Source organism: Mycteria americana, chromosome 3 (assembly GCF_035582795.1).
Source record: "Mycteria americana isolate JAX WOST 10 ecotype Jacksonville Zoo and Gardens chromosome 3, USCA_MyAme_1.0, whole genome shotgun sequence".
Taxonomy (NCBI): Eukaryota; Metazoa; Chordata; class Aves; order Ciconiiformes; family Ciconiidae; genus Mycteria; species Mycteria americana.
In genome coordinates, this window is record NC_134367.1 from 86,018,928 (window position 1) to 86,041,250 (window position 22,323).

At 35.4% G+C, this 22,323-nt stretch overlaps 1 protein-coding gene across 1 annotated transcript in view; it reads left to right on the forward strand.

The window, feature by feature from the left end:
- Nucleotides 1-22,323, forward strand: part of RYR2 (ryanodine receptor 2) — a 334,723-nt gene that overhangs the window by 177,901 nt on the left and 134,499 nt on the right. Inside the window, exons 34-48 of the mRNA XM_075497176.1 lie at nt 708-867; nt 1,137-1,223; nt 1,968-2,194; nt 3,191-3,992; nt 4,532-4,732; nt 4,854-4,959; nt 9,373-9,516; nt 12,084-12,357; nt 15,239-15,353; nt 15,943-16,075; nt 17,269-17,372; nt 18,792-18,927; nt 19,620-19,806; nt 20,288-20,393; nt 21,657-21,777. Coding sequence (XP_075353291.1) covers nt 708-867; nt 1,137-1,223; nt 1,968-2,194; nt 3,191-3,992; nt 4,532-4,732; nt 4,854-4,959; nt 9,373-9,516; nt 12,084-12,357; nt 15,239-15,353; nt 15,943-16,075; nt 17,269-17,372; nt 18,792-18,927; nt 19,620-19,806; nt 20,288-20,393; nt 21,657-21,777 — 2,903 coding nt within the window. The remainder of the gene's footprint in view (nt 1-707; nt 868-1,136; nt 1,224-1,967; nt 2,195-3,190; nt 3,993-4,531; nt 4,733-4,853; nt 4,960-9,372; nt 9,517-12,083; nt 12,358-15,238; nt 15,354-15,942; nt 16,076-17,268; nt 17,373-18,791; nt 18,928-19,619; nt 19,807-20,287; nt 20,394-21,656; nt 21,778-22,323) is intronic.

The following is a 22,323-nucleotide window of genomic DNA, read 5'->3' on the forward strand; positions in this document are numbered from 1 at the left end:
AAAAGATACATTTTTTTATACCCGTAAAAGCCACTAGCAATTTATAAACTGTAAATCCACCCCACTTAATGTAATTGGGTTGATGTAACACCCCCCCTCCAAAAAAACAAAAAAAAAACCAGGGGGAAAAAAAGGGAAAAAAAAAAAGTAATAGGAAAAAGTGTAACTTTACTTGTTCTCTCCTTGTGCTTCTGAGGAAACACTGGCGTAATGATCTAATCAAATCAATAGGCACTGAAAAAATAAAATAGCGCAGCTTTTCTATGTAGTTTCAGACCATGATCCTGTAAATATTGACTTCTGAACTGGTACAAAGTAGAGCAAAATACCTTGTAGTATTTTTGCAACTTTTTGGTTTTGAGCTGGCCAAAATTAGTACAACAACAGCTCCTCTCAGCACTTCAGCTTGTGATCCATGCCAGAAACTTTGTGTTATGCTTAACATTAAATGATTTAAAACATTAACTTGCGAGGTCAGTTTTGTCTCTTGGAATTTTACAAAAGATGTGAGCTTGTTTATATTTTGTCATCTTCAGTTTTTATTTTTTCAATTATGAAGTCTAGGTTTCATTGAATTTTTGCCTTGGTTATGGTGGGACCCGCTGTTTTCAGGCACAAGGCCCTGTTGGTTGCAGTCAAAGTTGTTCTTAGTCCACAAGATAAAGTTTACACACCATTCATAAATAAATTTGTCTTTTGATATTCAGTATAAAACGCAGCAACTGCTATATGGTGTGCGCAGGAGAGACCATGAGCCCTGGACAAGGACGTAATAATAATGGTCTGGAGATTGGTTGCTTGGTTGATGCTGCCAGTGGCCTGCTGACTTTCACAGCTAATGGCAAGGAACTAGGCACATACTATCAGGTGAGTATTTTTTTGATGATATTTTCCAGTGGGAAGAGGGAAAACCAAATCTTCAGACTGCATCTTATTAGAAACTTTTGTACAAGATTGGAAGAAAAAGTAATTGTCACTGTTATGACAGTGATTTTTTCCCTCCTATTTGGATTTTCTGGGGCTTTATTCAAAGGCTTGAACTTATTGACTGTCAATACAGATATTAGAGCTTTTTTTAATATGTAATAGTGTTTTGCTGTCTTCGGTGGTTATATATTTGTGCATCTTTGATTTAGGTTGAACCAAGTACAAAGTTATTTCCTGCTGTATTTGCTCAAGCTACAAGCCCCAATGTTTTCCAGTTTGAATTGGGAAGAGTAAAGGTAAATAATGCTTGGTTTTGTGCAGGTTTAGGACTAATATATCATATCATATAATCTTTTGCCTGCAATGTGTTCTTGGTGTTGGGTACATTTTTATGATTCCAAGTGTTTGCACTATTGCCATTTTTATTCTTAACTCAGTTTTAAATACTTCATGTCTTTAAAATACAGTACCTTGGATGAGAAGGGTTGTAACTGATTAGAATTGGCAGAGGATATTGCAAAGTCCTGTTGAATTTTCTGAATCTCATCCTTCATGATGAAACAAAATCACTGGGGTCAGTGAGGCAAATCTCTTATTCTACAAACAGAGCATGAGTAACAGGTGTATCTGCAGATTAGGTTAGGGTTTTAAAACAGTTTTAAAATACATTCAAACAGTACACTCAAGAAAACTGAGCTGAAATTTAGTTCCTTGCTTTGGATACATGGATGTCTAAGAAATCAGAAGAGGGTAAAAGAAGATTGGAGTTCAGATCTCTGGTCCAAGGAAGTGACCAAACGTTCCATTCAAGTTTCTATTTCAGATTTAGTTATTTAAAAAAATTTGTTATGGACAATGATCTCTTGCTGCTAATCTGCCAACAGTTCCCAGCTGGTTTTACAAACTACTGAAAATGTTGATTTCCTGTTGCACTGTACTTTACTGTACTATACATTGAATATATTTCCTGAAAAGTATCATATATTCATTGTTTGGTAAAGGTGATGAAACTGATTGTCTCTTCTGTTGGAATTTTCCAGAATGTAATGCCATTATCTGCTGGCTTATTCAAAAGTGAACACAAAAACCCGGTCTCTCAATGTCCTCCACGTCTCCATGTCCAATTTCTGACTCATGTGCTTTGGAGCAGAGTGCCAAACCATTTCTTGAAGGTTGATGTCTCTCGGATTAGTGAACGTCAAGGCTGGATGATACAGTGCCTGAATCCTTTGCAGTTCATGGCTCTTCATATTCCTGAAGAAAACAGGTTGATGTTTGTGTGTTGAAGTATATCAGAGCTAGGTTGGGATTATGAAGCTAGACATGTAATAAAATTTCTATAAGAAAAACCCAAGATCTTCTCTGTATTTATAACACATGTAAATAAGGGCACTGTGTTTTGATTTAGCTAATATTTAAAATTAATCTTATTTTTCAATGTTTTAAGATTTGCCTAATTTTTGTGTTTCCAAACTCTCCTAGTTTCTCTCCAAACTCTTTAATAATGTATATATAGGTTTTGGATGAAAATTAAAGGAACTCTATTTATAAATTATTAAAGATAATCTGTGAGATAGGCAAAGATCTGTTTTTGTAGAGATTTTTAAAGATTTGTGACCAATTTCATTATTCCATTACTTTAATTTTTCCTAAATTTAGTTTAAACAACTGAAGAAATTTAACTTTGTGATGTCCTTGTTACCCAAAGCCCTCAGCATTTTGCCAGTGCCAAAACTGAAAATAAAATCACTAAAAAATTAGGTAAGAATTCTAAACAAACAACTCCAACCCCGAACCCTCTGCAAATGAACTGGTTAGTCTGTTGCCATTTTGCAACCCCAGATCTAAAAGGAATAAATGGTATAAATATCTCAACCTATACTAGTTTTAAAACCTTCATTTTCAGTTATCCAAATTCTTGTTTGTAGTATGAAGAAGTATTCTGTGTTAAGTAAATCATTTTGATCTTTCCCCACTGAAAGTGATTGAAGTTGTACTTTAGGAGCAACTTGAATGAATTCCTGATTGAACTTTGTTATTAGTCCTTAATTGTTAGGTTGACAGTGTTTCTCACATGAAAGCTGAAATGTGGAAAAAGTCCATCCCTAGAACCGATACTGTGCCAGTGTTATCCTTAGGAAGAATTTTGTATTCTTCCTTATCCTTAGTGTTATCCTTAGGAAGTGTTATCCTTAGGAAGAATTCCCTTAAGTAAGTTTTTGCACGGATATGGAATTTACTGTATTGTTTTTTTTCTCTGCAGAACAATTGATATTTTAGAGCTGACAGAGCAAGAAGAATTGCTGAAATTTCACTACCATACCCTCCGATTATATTCAGCTGTTTGTGCTTTGGGCAACAACCGAGTGGCCCATGCTATGTGTAGCCATGTGGATGAATCTCAGCTCCTGTATGCGATTGAGAATAAATATATGCCAGGATTATTACGTGCAGGATATTATGACTTACTCATTGACATCCATCTCAATACCTATGCAACTGCCAGGTTAATGATGAATAATGAATTTATAGTTCCAATGACAGATGAGACCAAGACTATTACTTTGTTTCCTGATGAAAACAAAAAACATGGCCTCCCTGGTATAGGACTTAGCACTTCATTAAGGCCAAGAATGCAGTTCTCGTCCCCGAGTTTTGTAAGCATTAGCAGTGAATGCTTTCAGTTCAGTCCTGAATTCCCTCTGGAAATCTTAAAGGCCAAAACCATAGAGATGCTGACTGAAGCTGTTCAGGAGGGCAGCCTCCATGTCAGAGATCCAGTTGGAGGTTCCACAGAATTTCTGTTTGTCCCTCTCATCAAGCTCTTTTATACCCTCCTAATTATGGGAATCTTCCACAATGGGGATCTGAAACACATCTTGCAGTTGATTGAGCCCAGGGTTTTCAAAGAAGCAATGAGCCAGGAGGATGAAATTGATTTCTCAGAGAAGGAGCTAAGTTCAGATGAGCTCAGGTCAGAAGAAGGAGAGGAAGAAGTCAGAGGGGAGCATGTGCCAAAGGAAGGACTCCTTCAGATGAAACTTCCAGAACCTGTTAAATTACAGGTAACAATACTGTTGTGATAGTGGTTGTTCCTATTTCTTCACAGATCCTTTTTTCTTCACTTTGTTATTTCTCTTTCAAGGAATATAGCATTTTGATGTTAGTTAAATAAAGAAGTCATTTCTTTACAAGAAACAACAAGGTTTAGTATCTTCCTGATGATATAAACTTGTTCACCATAGATCAAACAACTGTTGTTTCATTAAATAGAATTACTTTCTCAATGACATTAACAGGGAATTCTTCATTTTTATGGATCCAAACAGAAAAGGAATTCCTTAGAAGCACAGAGTAAATCCATTCTCTTATAACTTTAATAAAAGTCTTATATTTTATATGTGTGAGGCACATAAATCTCTTGCAGATGCCAGGTATTTCTGGTGTAGGATTACTTCACGTAGTAAATGACAGCATTAAAGACTTCAGTCACTTTATTTGATAGTAACTGCTGCTATAAGGAATCCACCCTTATTTGCATAATATACAGAAGATATTTCTTAGCTTACCAACTCTTCTTTCTCTTACAATACTGTGTTCTCAGATGTGTCATCTACTCCAGTACCTGTGTGATTGCCAAGTACGACACCGAATAGAAGCCATTGTAGCATTTTCAGATGATTTTGTGGCCAAGCTTCAAGAGAATCAACGCTTCCGGTACAATGAAGTGATGCAGGCCTTGAACATGTCTGCTGCCCTGACAGCTAGAAAAACAAAAGAATTTCGATCCCCACCTCAGGAGCAGGTACAGCTTACAAGGGACAATTTTTTTTTTTTGTGCTCTATGTGTGGCAGAATTCTGTTTGATTCCAACGTTTTTTCTTTTGGAGATCAGTGTCATTTGCCTTTCCTTTGTATTCTTTAAGATTAACATGCTGCTGAACTTTAAAGATGATAAAAATGATTGTCCTTGCCCTGAAGAAATTCGGGATCAACTCTTGGATTTCCACGAAGACCTAATGACACACTGTGGTAAGTATTGTTACTGAATATTTTTACTTTTTAAATTATATTAGCTTTAGAAGCAATTTTTCTAAATAATTTTACATAAGAAACACCAACTAAGTAGTCTATAGATTACACGATATCAATTATAAATACTATCAAATAAAGGTACTCAGCTTGTAGTCAAAACCAAGGAAATGTTCTTATCCTCATATCTGGTCAAACTAGAAGGGAATGCAGTATGTTTTGTTTCATGAGGGAAAAGGTTTTTTTTTTCATCCATACAGCTCTGTGGGAATTTCTTTGGGCTTAACGTATTGGATAATGCTGTAGCTCACTTGTTATTCAAGAGGTTCCTCTGCCCTTTTCCCTCTCCCTTGCACTCCCTTGCATAGGTTGGTATAGGCCACCTTTGCCGTATCAAGTTGACTATGGCCATGTTAACCAGTATATAACATAATATTAATGGCTGATTCTTCTCAGACATGAATGAATATACAGAAGTTTATTATCTATTGAAATAGAGTAATAATCAAAAGGAGCAGTTAAATTTCTGTGGGTTTGATTTCTTCACTTTAGTTAATAAAAAACCAATTAAATCCTATGTCATATTAAAATGTGAAATATAGTAACATCTTAAATATGAAAATACCAATATAAAAATGAAGCACCAAAATGTGTATTTTACATGTCAAGCTCATATCCGTGAATACTGCAAATTCAGTTGTAGAGTAGGTTTGTTTGGAATACAAGCTTACTTACATTTTGCGTTGAGGACTTTGTTGTTTTCCTGTTTGGAGGATACTCATCCCTTCATTTTACTTCAGTACACTATTGTAAAATATAAGTAAAAGAGACACTTAGCATACAGTGTGAGCAGACAAGCAGCTGAACTTTCACATCATGTCCCATTAGCTAGAAGAAGCTAATGCAGGGATGTGTGATAATATTTTTTTTTAAACTAAAACTCTGGTCAAGGAAGGAGCTTTGGACAGGAGGATCTCTGCATGTTCCCTCCTGAATTGCATTCCTTATTCATCCCAGTTTAACTGGAAATAAAATGTTTAATTATTTAATTCACTACCTTAAAATATTCAAATAAATAAAAACATACCATCAATATCTGACTTCATAATACATGAATTTTCTTTCTTGGTAGAGCAAGCACAGTTGATATCCTTGTGTATCACAAGGCAGTTTGGTTAGATTAGTTCACCTCAAAGATATTTCTGTTACTAAAATAATCACAGATTTGTTAAGGTATCAAATGTCATGGAAGGTCTTTAATGCAGCCTCCTACTCAAAGCTGAACTCAGACCTGGTTGCTCAGCGATTTTTGCACTTGGTTCTTGAAAGCTTCTAAGCACAGAGATTCCGCAATGTCTTTGAGCAACATGTTGCAGGGCTTGAGTGTTGTAATGGTGGTTTTTTTCTTTTTTCCTTATGTCAGTTTGGGACCCTGCTTGTTTTAGTTTGACAATTGTATCTGGTTCACCTCAGAAAAGAGTATGGCTGCATTTTCTTGCTAGCTTTCTTGTAGATTTCGGTGGACTGCTATTAGGTCCACCATAAAGCTTCTGTTCTGCAGGTTGACAAACCCAGTTCCTTCATCCTCTCTTTATAGGACAAGTGGTCCAGCCACCAGTCATCTTGATGGGCCATTTCTGGATGATCTCCAGCTTTTCAATGTTTTTCTTGTATTGGGTAACCCAAAACCAGATGTAATATTCCAGATGTCATCTCATGAGTGCCGAGTATTGGGAAATAATCACTCACTGAGCTAGTGATTATGTTTCTGCTAATACAGGATATTTTTAGCTCTCCTTACCATTAGAGTGCACTGCTGACTGGTGTCTAGCTTGCTGTCCAACAGGACCCCCGAAGTTCTTTTTGCAAAGATATTTTTATAACCAGTTCATGCCCAGCCTGTATTGTCACATAGGGTTGGTCTGTCCAAGTTGCAAAACTTTGCATTTGTCCTTGCTGAACTTTGAGTATCCTGTCAGCCTATTCCTCTACCCTTGTTGAACTTCCTGCCCTTGAGTGTGTTTTCTGCTTCTCCCAATTTGTATCATCCACAAACTTGATGAAGGTGCATTATGACACTTCAAATTAAATACTTTTATTTTAAATGAAAAATGAAAAAAGAAAAAAAAAGGAAAATTCAAAGTAAACTGTCAGTTGACAGAAATGAAGATGAAATAAAGAATTTAGAAATAACATTTGAAAGGAGAAGAGGCTTTATCTTTCTTTTTGATTTTTCTGATTTTTCTTTAGTCTTTTACCATCATTCTCCTCTGTTCAAATTACTTGGTCTAGTTTTGTCATTATTTTTCTTTTCTTTATGGGGAAATAGTAATTTGCATAATCTACAAGTAGAAAATTAATTTTGTGGGTCAGAGGATGCATTACAGTAGAGCAGAATTAATTACGCTGTGTATTCAAAATGTGGCTATTGCAAAATAGGTAAAACAATTACACATCCTGAGTCCTGTGTTTGGTGGATTAGCCAGCCACCATTTGGGGATTCACATCTCGTGAAATGGTTGAGAGACAATTATATTGACAGTTTGCAAATCAGAAAAGTACAACTAGAGCTCAGGGAACAGCGTAACTGTGGGAAAATAGACATTTCATTTGAGTAATTTCAGAGCATCTCTGTGTTCTAATTGATAAGACACTTCAGTGTCTTTACTGTTAATTAGTTTGGTTGAAGAGACTGCCATCCAAACCATTTTGTAATATGATTTAGTGTAAAATATGAAGTTACTGATGATCCTTGTTTAGTTTAGCGTCAGTTACTCTCTTAGGACAAAACATAACAAACCAACTTTTAATGGAAATGGAACTGTACTTAATGCAAAAAATCAGACAATTAAAAACAGATGCAGTAAATTGAGAAGAATGATGTGATGTCGTGAAGAAACATGACAATCCTATAAAATTCAAGACTGCTAAAGAACTCCTCACAAAACCCTTAACTTTAGAACTTATATTGGGAACTAAAATACCCGGAAAAAATAGTTGAATGACCTTTTTACTTTGATCTTATTTTAGTGTGAGTAATAGGTATAGGTCAAGATTTTTAATTCCTTTAGAATGTATGCATGAATGAATAAAGTTAAGACCATGAGAGAAATGAGCTGACAGGAATCCCATGAAGTTCAGCAATGGGAAGTGCAAAGTCCTGCACCTGGGGAGGAATAACCCCATGCAGCAAAGACAGGCTAGGGACCAAACTGGAAAGTAGCTTTGCAGAAAAGGACCTCGGGATCCTGGTGGACAGCAAGGTGAGCATGAGCAGCAATGGGCCCTTGTGGCAAAGAAAGCCAACAGCTGGGCTCCCCAGTACAAGAGAGACATGGACACACTGGAGTGAGTCCAGAGGGGGGCCATCAAAGATGATTAAATTCTTGGAGCATCTTTTGTACACGGAGAAACTGAGAGGGCTAGGGTTGTTTAACTTGAAGAGAAAGCTCATGGGGGGATTGTATCAATACGCATGAATACCTGTTGGACAGGGGGAGTAAAGAAAGATGAGCCAGGCTTTCCTCAGTGGTGCCTAGTGACAGCACAAGAGACAATGGGCACAAATTGAAATACAGGAAATTCTACTTAATTGGTTTTGTTTCTTTGTTTTATTTTGGGTTTTGGGTTTTTTTGTTTACTGTAGGGGTGATGGAACTCAAGAACAGGTTGCCCAGAGAGGTTGTAGAGTCTCCACCTGAGGAGATATTCAAAACCTGACTGGACGTGGTCCTGAGCAACGTGCTCTAGTTGAACCTGCTTTGAGCAGGGAGGCTGGACTAGACAATCTCTAAAGGCTCATTCCAACTCAGCTGTTCTGTGATTCTGTAAAGCCTCACATGCATTTTTTTACATTTTTATAGCTTGCTATAGGAATATCATGAACCAGCCACTGTATTGTGAAGGTGGCTACCTTCTTCTGACTGGTAACTAGAAAGTATATTTATTGGAACTTTAATTCTTTCACTTCTGTGATATGTTTTACCTAAAAATCTCCTAGTCTTTATTAGTATCAGTTGAACCATACTGTGTCAGTAGGGACTATATCTACACTTCTGAGCTACATATGTCCAAAACACAGGCATCAACGTTAGCATGGAAACATGCATACTGGGGGAGCTGACCACAGAAATATATTTATTATATATTTTATGTATAATAAAACACAATTTATACAATAAATTAATAAGATTACATGATCCTTATCTGCAGTTTCCTGCCTTGCACATATACCTGGTCTATACTTGTTCCAAACAGCTGGTTAAGCATACCCCATATCAAACTCTTTTGTAGTTCTAACAGAGCAGAACAACATAGTTCAGTTTGGTTATGTTTGTACATACAAGATACAAAACATGTCTGTAGCTTGTTTAATTTTATTCTTCACTATTTAGTGTATATTTTTTATTTCAGGAATTGAACTAGATGAAGATGGAACCTTGGATGGAAACAGTGATTTAACCATCAGGGGTCGCCTCCTATACCTTATGGAAAAAGTTACATATCTGAAGAAGAAGCAAGCTGAGAAGCCAGTTGATGATGATGCTAAGACATCCTGTAAGCAAAATTAAATCAGTTTATTGTATCCTAATTCCAAAAGGCAATAGAGGCAGGGGAGGAAGTTCTTCATATATTTTCAGGCAAAACAAGGTGGATTTTTAGTGAACCATCTGTGCACCTTAAAGTTTGTAGCTCTGACTCAAAACAAGCTCAGATGGAATTTTTATGATAGGCAGATTTGTTTCCCAGTGGGATGTAGTGGAAAATTTCTTCTACTGGCTTTTTTGCCCTTGATCTTTTTTTCAAGTCATAATTTTTCCAGAATGTATCTTGCTTTTTGTAGAATAGTGCAGACTTAATAATTGTAGCAAGGTCCTGATTATGAGAACATGCTCATAAAATCAGCTACAGCAGCTTCAAATCAGTATTTGCATGAAGATTACCAAATTAAAGAAGACTGTGCAATTAGACCATAATTTGCAAAGCTGCACTTAGGAGAAGCCTCCCCACCCAACTTAAAATTCAAGATTTGCTGACTGTGATTGTTGCGCTGTCATTTTTCTGACACTTTCTGCCTTTCCATCTTGATAAGAATCATTGCCAGAAGCATTCAAGTTCTGCACTTGGTGCCAACTGATTATGGAATTTTATTTATTTTTTACTTGTTAGTGCTGATTTTATTTTTATAAATTTTTTTTGCCTTTATTATGGTGGGTGGCAGTTTCAAATGTCCTAATTTTTTATGCTGCTACCCTGCTAGCAGGAATTAATTTCTGGGCACACAGTTTAGGTGTAGTGACTTTGGTAAAAAAATCTTGGTTTCCATCATTGACATGGCCTTTTAACTTGGCTGCTTAATGCAACTGCCTAGAGTTATGGGATGAGAAGATTTCCCCGAGGTACTTATGATGAGAAGGCTTCTTAGCTGCCAGTTATTAGTGTTAGCTTAGTGTTCTTTAAGTAGAAATATTTTTGTCCTCCTAAAAGTGTGCCTTCTAGCTTTGCAGTTTATAACTGTTATTTCAATTACCAGGCAGTGATAATTAGAGGCTAGGTCTATGCAGAATGTTGTGATGAATCCTATGGTTTCCTGATTTTTTTCTTTTAGTAACCTTAAAGCTCTACAAAATCTAATTCTCTCACTCTCATGTTAGTAGAAAGACAGTATTATATTAAACTAATTAAACAGTATTGTGGTGGCTAGGCTGCTTGGGTTCTTCACTGCAAGAAAGATAACAGCCAGACCCACAGATATGTGGGATGCAGTATTGCAGTTATCAAAACAAGAGCCAAATGACAGCCAAAAAATGCTATGCTGTTTGACAATGGAAACACCTATAGTACAGTGTTTGGACAGTAATGATAAAATACGGTACTATTGCTCTTTTTTTCCCTTACCCTGTATTAGCGCATCTTAGCAGAAATTCTCTTCTTTGTTAAACATTCCCTTTTCTGTAAACTCCTGTCCCTTAAATATCTTTCTTTAAATACTTTTAATTTTTTGTTTGTTTGAGTTTAGGCTAAAATTGCATCTGGTTTACTCCAAAATCATATTACTGTCTCAACACATAGATTTCTAATTTGAAAATATTTTTGATGTTTGGTCTGCATCAGCCACCTTCTTCAACATCAGGATATTTATTAGGCAGTTTATTGAACTTCAGGAGGGATTATCAAATTTCCCTTGTCAAACTTTCGCTGTTATCCGCTTGACATGGACATAAAGTACTAAAGTACTAAAGGTGAAATTCTCTGGTGTATAACTGTCAGGATATCTCAAGAGGATCCTGAGTTGATCCAACAAAGTCTTGCAAACCTGAATGGAAGTTCTCTGAGATGGGAAAAAGAACATTATTCAATTGTCTTTATCAAACACTTTGTCTTGACTGTTAGTTCATGAGTAATTTTTCTAGAGAGTAGTCTCAAATCTTAACTGACATTATATAGCTTGTCTATTTTAACATTTGACTTTCCCAAATATACATATATATATCCCAACTAATACAGATTGTCAGTGAGAATGCCAGATATGGGTTTCTTGCTTCATTAGAGACTGAATTCAAAATATGCAAGTGATGATTTGCCATTTATTTGATTGGAGTCTCTTCATTTCTATTTCTTTGGAAGGGCCTTTGGTTTTGGCAAAGGACTAAGTTAAATTATTCCATTTCATACATTATAAAATTTGGAGTAGATACAGAGCTTAGATCTGTAAATAAATAATACAACATTTACATGTGCTACCAGTATATTTTTCGAGTCTTACTTCATAATATGTAAGAAAAACCCTCAGACCTGAATTCCTGGAAAAATCTTGAAAGCAATATGTAGAGATAAATTTGGTGATTTTGTGAGCATCTTGTATGTCTTCATAATTTTTTTATGTTATCAGATTTATGTTCTGTATTTTAATTTTAAATATAGGCTTTTAGTTTTGAGATGTTTCTGCTTCTCTTGTGTGATTTTATTACCCTTTGATAGTCTGCTAAAGAAATACCAAGAAAAAGGTACTTCTTAAGAATTGAATTCATTCCAATTCATGTTGCATAATGAGTTCTGAGGGACTACCAGTAGAGAGATGAGCAACTAATGGTAATTTTGTGATTTATGTATTTTCTTCACAGCTACTCTTCAGCAGTTGATTTCAGATACAATGGTACGCTGGGCCCAGGAATCAGTGATAGAAGATCCGGAATTAGTGAGGGCCATGTTTGTATTGCTGCATCGCCAATATGATGGTATTGGTGGCCTGGTTCGAGCCCTACCAAAGACCTACACCATAAATAGTGTGTCTGTGGAAGACACAATCAATCTTCTGGCATCCCTTGGTCAAATCCGTTCCTTGCTTAGTGTCAGAATGGGGAAGGAGGAAGAGAAACTTATGATTCGTGGACTAGGGTAAATAACTGGAGTGTAACATCTCTTTATTTACAGATATTTGGTGTTATTTGCTATATGGTAATGGCCAAGGTTATGCATGAAGTTTGAATGTGAATAGTCTAAATGGGTGTAAATGCAGACAGTGGTATCGGTTGTGTAGTATCTGCAGTTGTAAGATACAGCCTTTGCAGCATTATATTTATCATTTTTGGAGAGAAGCAAATGACATCTGTAAGACTTCTTGTGAGAAAAGATGAAAACATGTATGTAATGTTTTATGCTATTACAAAATATATCTTGTTACCATATTTTAAGTCGTATGGCTGTGAAGAATCCTATCAAGCATACTGTCCATTTTATATGAATGCAGTGACTGGTAGCTGTTGACAGATACAATTCCCCCCAGCAGTCAGCTAATGGAGTTTTGTCTGCATGTGTCTGTCCATATGCCATCTTTTTATTACACTGAATGTAGTTGGTACTATTTGAACTATGAAGTAGTTCACCCAGTCTTATTTTTCCTAATTATGTGATGAATAATAGTGAAATATAGCCTAATAAAGAGTACAATTGGAGAAAACAGTAAAGAAAACATGATCGTCTCTACTAGCAAAGAGTTTGCATTTTTTCTCACTTTTTTTCAAAGAAATATTACCATCTGAGAGATGTCTGGTGAGATTAAACATCAGCTGTGATCTATTAGAAATCTCCAATCAGCAAGAGCAATGACAACCAAAGACAGCATTGTATAAAGAATGCCAGGAATGCAAGGAGAAGAGAAGCTTTTGTTGTGCAAAATACCTTTTTCTTTTTTTTGAGCTTACTGAAAACCTCAAATATCGAAATAATGTCTATACATAATTTCGTAGTGTCGTTATGAACAATGCCTACTTCTTAGCTTGCAAGCAGGTCCCATCAATGTTCCCTGGCTGTTGCAATGTTCAATGTACTCATGCTAAGGCTTTGGCAAGGGAGAAAGTCCATCACCTGTCAAGAGACACAAAATACTCGTATTTCTAAATCCACCTTTGTACTTCAAATTTGAGTTGTTACATTTCACTTAAGCTAACGAAGTCTGAAATGAGTGATTACTAGATTCTGGCATGCTATACTTGGGGAAAAAACAATCTCAGAGGGGTTTTAATTTCATGTTCTGCTTTCTTTTTGTTCTTTTACATTTTTTTTCCTCAACATTTTCTGCTATGAATTAAAAGCCAAGATTTTGTGGATCTGATTTAATTTTAACAACGTTGTTGGTGATATGTGAAAGTCTGGTGTAAGGAAGAAAGAGTACTTTCTGTTAAGCTAGTGTTCTCACTGCCTGTTCCCATCACCCTTCTTGGTAGCCTCTACCATAGTCTTATTTATCTTGTAGGTTACCCAGCTGTGCCATTTGTACCTTTTATAGCCTGACCTGGGCTCCAGCACCTATTTAGAAATGCCAATTTTTTTGCTGTGAGTGGAAAGTATTCCTTTCTTCCATCTGAGAAATGGAAGTGTCACTCATTCCTGCTTAAAAACTCAGTTTCCTCAGAAATTATCACTTAGGGTTAGGTGTTAAGTGTGACATTTCTTAATGCCGTCCGCAGTTAAATAGAACACTGAAAGTGGATGTACTTTCCAAAGTAGCATAATATTGCTGGCCAGCCCCTGAGGTGACATTTTGACTTTCTGTACTGTATTTCTGTAAAAGAAAGCTGCTGTAGACAAATAAGAGTTTAGAATGACTTGGCAGATTGATACCATCGAGGTCTCTTTCCACAGCATGAAGCATTAGTGCAGAAAGGAGATGTGGTATGGATAGCTTTTGAAGTCAGGGCCTATCCTCTATCATCTCTGATACGAAGTCCGGTTGTAGGCTTTGGGGGAAAACGATCAGCTAATCTTTCTGGGAGTTACTGGGAGTCAAATCTCTGATAGTGCCATCAGACATACTGCATGCATTGTGTTGCATGACTGATAGTTGTGGATTTGTAGCTTTTACAGTGATGGAACAGTCCTCTTCACATCTCATCTTTTATGAGGCTGAAATTTTCCTTGCCTTATTGCAGGAGTTTTAGGTCAGAAAAAAAGAGACTGCTATAAAATGTACAATGAAATTTGAACAGTTGTCAATAGTACTTTATATAGTGAGTGACTTGCTGGTCCTTTTCTCCCATGACCTGATTGCTTTCACATTTATTTATGGGATGTGTGTGATTTCAAGACTAATTGCAGTTTTTAGAAATTTAATTACTTTTTAAACCATATGTTTTTATTGGACATAACATGTCTGCATAAAATATTGACATTATAATCTTCAGGACTGATTTTAAAGTATGTAAATCTGTTCTGCTGAAATATGTAGGAAGGAAGAGTTCTTTTGAGCAGTAACTCATGAACTAGGGTTAATATTTATGCAACTTCTGTTTCTGATTCTTAGAGGATAGCTGGCTATACATTCTCTTTCCCCTGCAATTGTTTTGTCTGGGTTTTGATGGCAGATGTCAAATGTCTCAAGGTTGAATTATTCTGAAAAGAATGCTTTGTCAAAAATATTGATTAGTTGAATTTAAAATTTAAGCTAATATAGTAGTTTTGATCATGCTCTTGTCAGAAAATAATTTTAGATCTGGAATGGAATTTCTAATGAAAATGAAGAGCATCCTACTCTGGTGTAATCAAGTGGTGATTAGGGCAATAACTATAATATGGGAAAAGAAAGGTCAGGTCCTTCCACAATGTGCATAGAAAAATAGACTATCAGGAGAGACTGAGACTCAACTGGAAAAGTCCCTGAGGTAATTTTTCACCTCAGGTGGTGAAGAATTGCACAGTAAATCAGCTTTGCGAATAGCATAATAGGTAAACTACTGGTCCATAACATTTTAATCCAATTTTTTATTTTGTTTTCCTGTAGAGACATCATGAATAATAAAGTATTTTACCAACATCCAAATCTCATGAGAGCTTTAGGCATGCATGAAACTGTCATGGAAGTGATGGTAAATGTGCTTGGTGGAGGAGAATCCAAGGTAAAGCAATTCACTGTTAGAAGACAGAGATTTTAGAATATAGCTGTTCAAAGCTTTATCCTGTAAGGTACTGAGCAGTCACTGGAGGTACTGAGACCATAACCTCTTACTGATTTCCATTAGCACAATAGATGACTAATTTTTAGAAGAATCTATCCTTCCATTCTGGAGGAAGATATAATTAGCATTGTAATTTCAGATGCTTTAAAGAAAAAACTGCAAATAGCGTGTTATATGCTTACTGGGTTTAAAGGGGAGATCTTTTTAGAAACTAGTTAAAAATTGATGCAGCATTACTCTGTGAATCTGAGCATTCACCTTTTTTTGTGTTTGAATCTAGAATTTATGGGTGATCCCAGCTCTTGTTTTTCAAGCTTATACCTTGATCCTTCGGGCTTAAGGAGTTATTTTCTTGCTGAGAAAGCCCTGTTGATTCCAGGGTGAAACCTAGACAGTTAACTTCACTGAAGTGTGATGAATACAGTGCATAAATATTAGTGTGTTAAAAGGCTGTTACGTAAATGATCTTTTGCAAGTTTTATGCCTGTCTTAGAGTTTGAGCTTCAGTCTGTTTTTATTTGCTTCTTAGGAAATCACTTTCCCAAAGATGGTGGCAAACTGCTGTCGTTTTCTATGTTATTTTTGCCGCATCAGCAGGCAGAATCAAAAAGCTATGTTTGATCATCTTAGCTATTTATTGGAAAACAGCAGTGTTGGCCTTGGTAAGTAATAAGTGTGTGGCTTTTGAGATTCTAAATCTTAAAACTTTCTGCTGATATATCTGTGTATATATATATAAATTATATATATATATATAAAACCACCTGTGTTTTTCTGCGTCCCTCTGTTTGCACCTTCTTTTTGTGTTGAAGTTTCTGCTTTACCCAGTGCAAAAATATCTGCGTTAACTGTATTGCTAACTCCAAACTAACCCCTGACAGTAGTATTAAGTTGAGGTAATTTAGTATACCCTTTTTTGTATGTGCCTGGACATTAAAATAGAGTCAGTGTTTAGTTGCACGTTTTGAGGAACAGAATAAAATCCTGATTTTGGTGAAGAGAATCATAAATAAGTGTGAGCAGCATTTCATTAGGGCTTACTTCTCACTGCTCAAGCTTGATCCCCTGCACTTTCTTCTGTACACTGTTCAGTATACACCTATGGCAGTGGGAGAAATACAGAGCTCATTTGCTTGGGTATGCGTGTATAGATGTCCAGAAATGAACCTTGAAATTTTCTTAAAACGTTAGCCTTTCTTTTCTAGGCCGAAGTGTTATAGAGGAGAAACATTTATCCTTTATTTAATTTAGTACTTGTAATTGAGAATATATAATTTTTTTAAATGATCACAAATTCCTTATTAATGTATAGGTACAGGACAGAAGCATAAACTAAAAATCTTTTTGGAGAGAAAGTTCCCAAATGCATTTGGAGTGTTAATATGAAAACCTTAGCTTTTTCTAACACTATAATGACTGCCATTTTTTAAAGAAATAGATAACATATAATCTTATATTTTAAAGCTTAAGGATATTTTCTGTTTCAATACATTTAATAAGATGTCAGTGTTTTAGACACAAAATCCCGCTACTTTTTTCCTCAAAATGAAGTTGTGTCAGTTAGGAAAATTAGAAAGAATGAGACCTTAAAACAAAGTATGTGATAAGAATAGGAATGTGTAAGAAAAGTTGTTTCTAGCTTGAACATCTACATTGTTTTTTGATTTCATATCAATGTCAAATTTCATGCGAGTGCATGATTTTATTATAAACTGAGTGGTATAAATGATATGCTTATAATCATGTGCTAACTAATGGCAAAATGTTGTATTTTATTAAAAAAATTGTTAATGTATTTCCTATGAACTTGTTGTTTCTTATTAAGTTGGTGTTGAAACTAAATGTTATTTTACAGCCTCTCCTTCTATGCGAGGATCAACTCCTTTAGATGTTGCAGCAGCCTCTGTGATGGATAACAATGAACTTGCGCTAGCTTTAAGGGAGCCTGATTTGGAGAAGGTTGGTAGTTTCTTTATCAAGCATTTTTTTCCCCTGTAGAGAGGGGAATATTCCTGTTTCCGGGAGTAATCAAAATCCAAGATTATAAGAATTTTATGGGAGTTTTAGGTACCTTTCAGAGGAAGACTGTCAGGATCTGATTGTTTGTTCTTTCTGCTGGTGGTCTGGATAGTTGAACTGAGTTTATGGTTATTACATACACAGGTGTAACCAAAAGGAATTGCCTTAAGGGCAGCTCTTAGTTTGGGAATAGTGGAGTCCATATCCAACAAAGCTTCATTGCCAAAATCTTTCTTTGTTGTTCTGCCTTGATGGTGACATGCAGTGGTGGCATAATGCAATAGGGGTTACTAGAAGCCTTGTGACAGCTTGTTACAATAAATGACAAATTTTCACAGAGATGTCTACCTATCTATATCTATCTGTATTTTTTTCTAATATTTAAACCTGCTTCAGGAAAGATTGAAAGAATTGGGATTAATTAGACTAAAGAATAACTGAAGAGAGCATGTGACAATTGTGTAGAATATGTAAATTGCTGCTCCAAGAAGGAGTAGAATAATGGTTACTATGTCAGCAGTGGATAAGAAAAGTGGCTTAAATAATGGAAAGACAGATTCAAGATAGCAATTAAAAAACACTTTCTAATGGAAAGTAAGACAGTGGAATACATTGTCCAATTTGTTCTTGAAGACCTCCAATTCTGGAGATTCTATAACCTTCGTAGGAAAGCATCTATCAGGAGTAATATAAGTGTAGACGATCCTTTCTTGGAATAGGAAGATAGACCATGTGTGTTTAAAAGGACATTTTCAGACTTATAAATGGTCAGCAAAAAGAAGCTGTCTGAACTTGTTAAGGGGTATGCTTACAATTCTTACAATTCAGAAAGGAGAGGGCCAACTGAAAACTGCTACTGAGACTATAGGTCTGAATTACAGGGAGTGTTACTGCTATAAAGGAGTGTTTAAAGCAGTGTTACTTCCTTCAAAAAGAAAGGAAGAAAAAAGGCAAGTGAAAAGGAAAAGTTAAAATAAAAGAGTAGACCTGTGAGTTATATTAGAAGATGTATTTTCAAATATGGATAGCGTGTAATTGGGAAATATTACAAAATTGACTAATTTGTAATGCTCAGGGTTGCAACAGAAATGAGATATAGATAGCAAAGCAGTGATTTAGAGGAAAAATGGAATTGAGATAAGTAAGGTCTTGCAGTTCACGGCAGAAGTAGGAAAAGACTGAGAACGTGAACAAGAAAGAGTCTGTTCTTCTGATTTGCCCAAAGTATGATATGGTTTTGTCGGGGATAATAGAATGTGGACACCATATCCAAGACAATGTATGAGGATGCTTCCCTTTGAAACTGCACTTCTCTTCTTTTTCACAATTAATATCTTTTTCATCTTATCTTGCTTTTAGGTGGTTCGCTACTTGGCTGGATGTGGATTACAGAGTTGTCCTTTGCTGATTTCTAAAGGCTACCCAGACATCGGATGGAATCCAGTTGAAGGAGAGCGATATTTAGATTTTCTTCGTTTTGCTGTTTTTTGCAATGGTAGAGTAGAAGCCTATAAATTTTATAACTTCCTCTAATGTTTAAATAAATTTGTCATTTAAAATAGTAATACAAGCCAACTTGATAAGTTACCATAAATTTAAAGGACAATTTGCAGAAAGAGTAGAATTATGCAAGACACACAGTAACTTAGATGCCCATTTCACAAGTCATATAGGGTCCTATGAGCCTACCCCATTTTTAGATCCATCTTTAGTCTTTGAAATACCCACATCTCCTTTTGAAGTAGAGCAGAGCGTCCTAAATCTTTTTATGATAAAACTCATGCTAGACATAGAGCCAAAGTCCTGTCTTTTGATGAAGATTTAAATAGTCCAATTTTAGTGTTTAGCAGCTATATTGGTCCCCTCATTAACTCTCTCATTTGACTGTGAGTCTTTACTACAAATCAATAGCTTCAGTGATGCTTTAAACATCCTTTATTACATAGTTACTTCTTTGGCTCTATTTAATTTTGAATTAAATCACATGTTTTATTTCATAGCTTTTATTACAATAATAGAGGAGTATGTTTGTGTGTTTATGTAACTTTGTCATGATATTTGAACTGTTTCGTAGTTAAAAGTATCTACTGATGCATACATTCTGCACTTTTGTGTACATTTTTCCGATTATATTTCAGAAGTCTTTTTGATATGATCTTAAATCTTTATATTTGTTCTATGTGGTAGGAGAGAGCGTGGAGGAGAATGCTAATGTTGTAGTCAGACTGCTTATCCGTCGGCCTGAATGTTTTGGTCCAGCTCTAAGAGGAGAAGGAGGCAATGGGTTACTTGCTGCCATGGAGGAAGCAATACAAATATCAGAAGATCCAACAAGAGATGGACCTTCCCCAAGTAATGGATCTAGTAAAACCCTGTAGGTGCAGTGGAATTGCTTACATTGCCATAATTTTTGTTTATTTGTTTTATAATGTTAGTCCTGAAATGACTTGTTTGTTTTAACATGTGTATTATCAGCTGGATTCTTCCTTGCATTCTTTGGAGGATACAGACTTGTCTTCTGCCAAATAGTGCTTCCTCTGCACTGTTAATTTAAGTAACTCTCTCTCTAAATATTAAATCCTCTTTAGAATTCTGTTTGTTCTTTGTCAGTCAGTTAAGAATCACTCCCCTGATGCAAAATGAGACAGATAAATGGTAACAATGCAGATGTCACTACAATCTTTTAGGGAGAGATTCCCTTCTGTGTTAGCCTGCTAAAAATCCACTAGTTAAAACGAAGCCACTATGTGTAAGCTGTTACACCTATGAGCAGATTTTCCTTATCTATTGCTGATATAAAAACTTTCTTGTATTTTTTTCATGTTTTAATTGTTTTAACATTTAACTAATTACAGTGAAATGGAAGAACAAGAAGATGACACTATTCACATGGGAAATGCAATCATGACTTTTTATGCCGCTTTGATTGATCTTTTAGGACGTTGTGCCCCTGAAATGCATGTAAGTTTTATGTCTTCATTCATTGGAAAGTAAAGGCATAGTTGTTTTACTGATTGTTCGGTGATTTGCTGCTTGGCTTTTTCAGAGTAACACATTATCGGGTAGTAAAGCAGTGGTATGGCTACGTAGTATTTTAATGTACAGAATGTTTTCATCTACTAATTTGCAAGGAGTTTCTGTAAACTATTCGGAAGCTGTTCCTTTTAAAGGAATTATGCCATTGCTTTTCTTATTACTGTTCCCTGTGGTTGGTCTTCGACAACATTGTCATGAATATTGTTTGCTTGTCCGTTGTGACAATCAAACTCCTCAAAATTCCCTATTTATTGTGATGGTTAGAGTGATATATTTTTTTTAAACCATGGTTTTACTCTCTTCATATACTTATTTAAACAGTCTGTTTAAATTGCATATAAAAGAGTAAATATTATAGGGCATTCTTTTAAAATGTAGGAATAAGCATTGTCCCTGGCCATACACCAATATCTTATAATCTTTATTTACACTGACAAACCTTCTCAAAGGTAAGATGTCACTATTGCAGGCATTAGATACAAAGAATTAGACACACAATAAAAAACAAGCCCTTACCACTTAGTTCCTAAGAGCCTGAAACTATTTGAAAATATTTGTTGTTTACTATTCAAAACACCTTCCTGTTCTTCAGAAGTCTACTTAGTTATGCATAGTTTCTCATTTCACCCTGAAATGTGCCCTAATTCATATAGATCAGTATAGATCAGTATCAGATTTGTGCAGAGATTAATAACTTGAGAAAGGAGAGATATATCCATATAACAAAGTCAGTGTATGAATATCTGTTTCGTTTGAATAAAAAATTATCTTGTTTTCTCCCTGTCTCGCTGCCTTTTTTAAAGCAAAACTAAAACAACTGGGATACCTGAAGGTGTTGTTATTTGGCCAGGACAGAAAAACTGGGTTTTTTTTATCTGAAAATCTGCTTTTGCTTCCCCCATCCCCTCCCCCCATGTGCTACATTTTAATGCTTTTACCTAACATTCCATTCTGAAGATGGGCTTAGTCTTATTTAATAACCAAACATCTAGATTTCTAGACTTTGCACATTTGCATCCAAAATACAGCAAATAAATACACGTTGTATGAAATTTACTTTATTAATTATAATGCAATTCTGAGAGCAGTCATTCTTGTGTATCCATGGTTCAGGAAGTTTCCAGAACATGAACACATATAGAAGATAAAAAGAAGACCTTGTTAATTTTTTATTTGTCTTTTACTTAGCTAATCCATGCTGGTAAAGGGGAAGCCATTAGAATCAGATCAATTCTACGGTCTTTGATTCCACTGGAAGATTTGGTGGGAGTAATTAGTATTCCTTTCCACATGCCAACCATAGCTAAAGGTAAGATGATTATTCTACTTTTTTTTTCCTCCCATCCCATTCTTATATTTTGTAATTTAATGACATATACTCATACTTTTCTCAGTATTTAAAAATGTTATAGAAATTAAACTATTTATTATGTGAATTAGAAGAGAAATCATGTGTATTTCAAACATGTTTAAAAAATTTTTCTGCATGCTATAGGCAATAATTCTGTGTACACTTAAATCCCTGATGTAAATACCATTCATTTAAATTGAGTCACGAAAATCTATTACAACTTCAAAAAGAAATTTAAAAACACATACTTTCTATTTTTCTAAAATATTTTTAAAAATTACAGTCTCTTTTCTTGATAACATAATACTTAACTTTTGCTGTTCTAATTCTATCAATTGGTTCTAGCAGATCTTACTAAGACACCAGAGTTGTTATTCAGCAACTATGGTGAAGTTATAGGTGTGACATACATATGCAAATGTATTTCTTTGTGTTTTCTGCCTACATAGAATTGATTGCAATAGTGGGAGCTATGTGAGCATCAATATAAAAGGGAAAGGAATT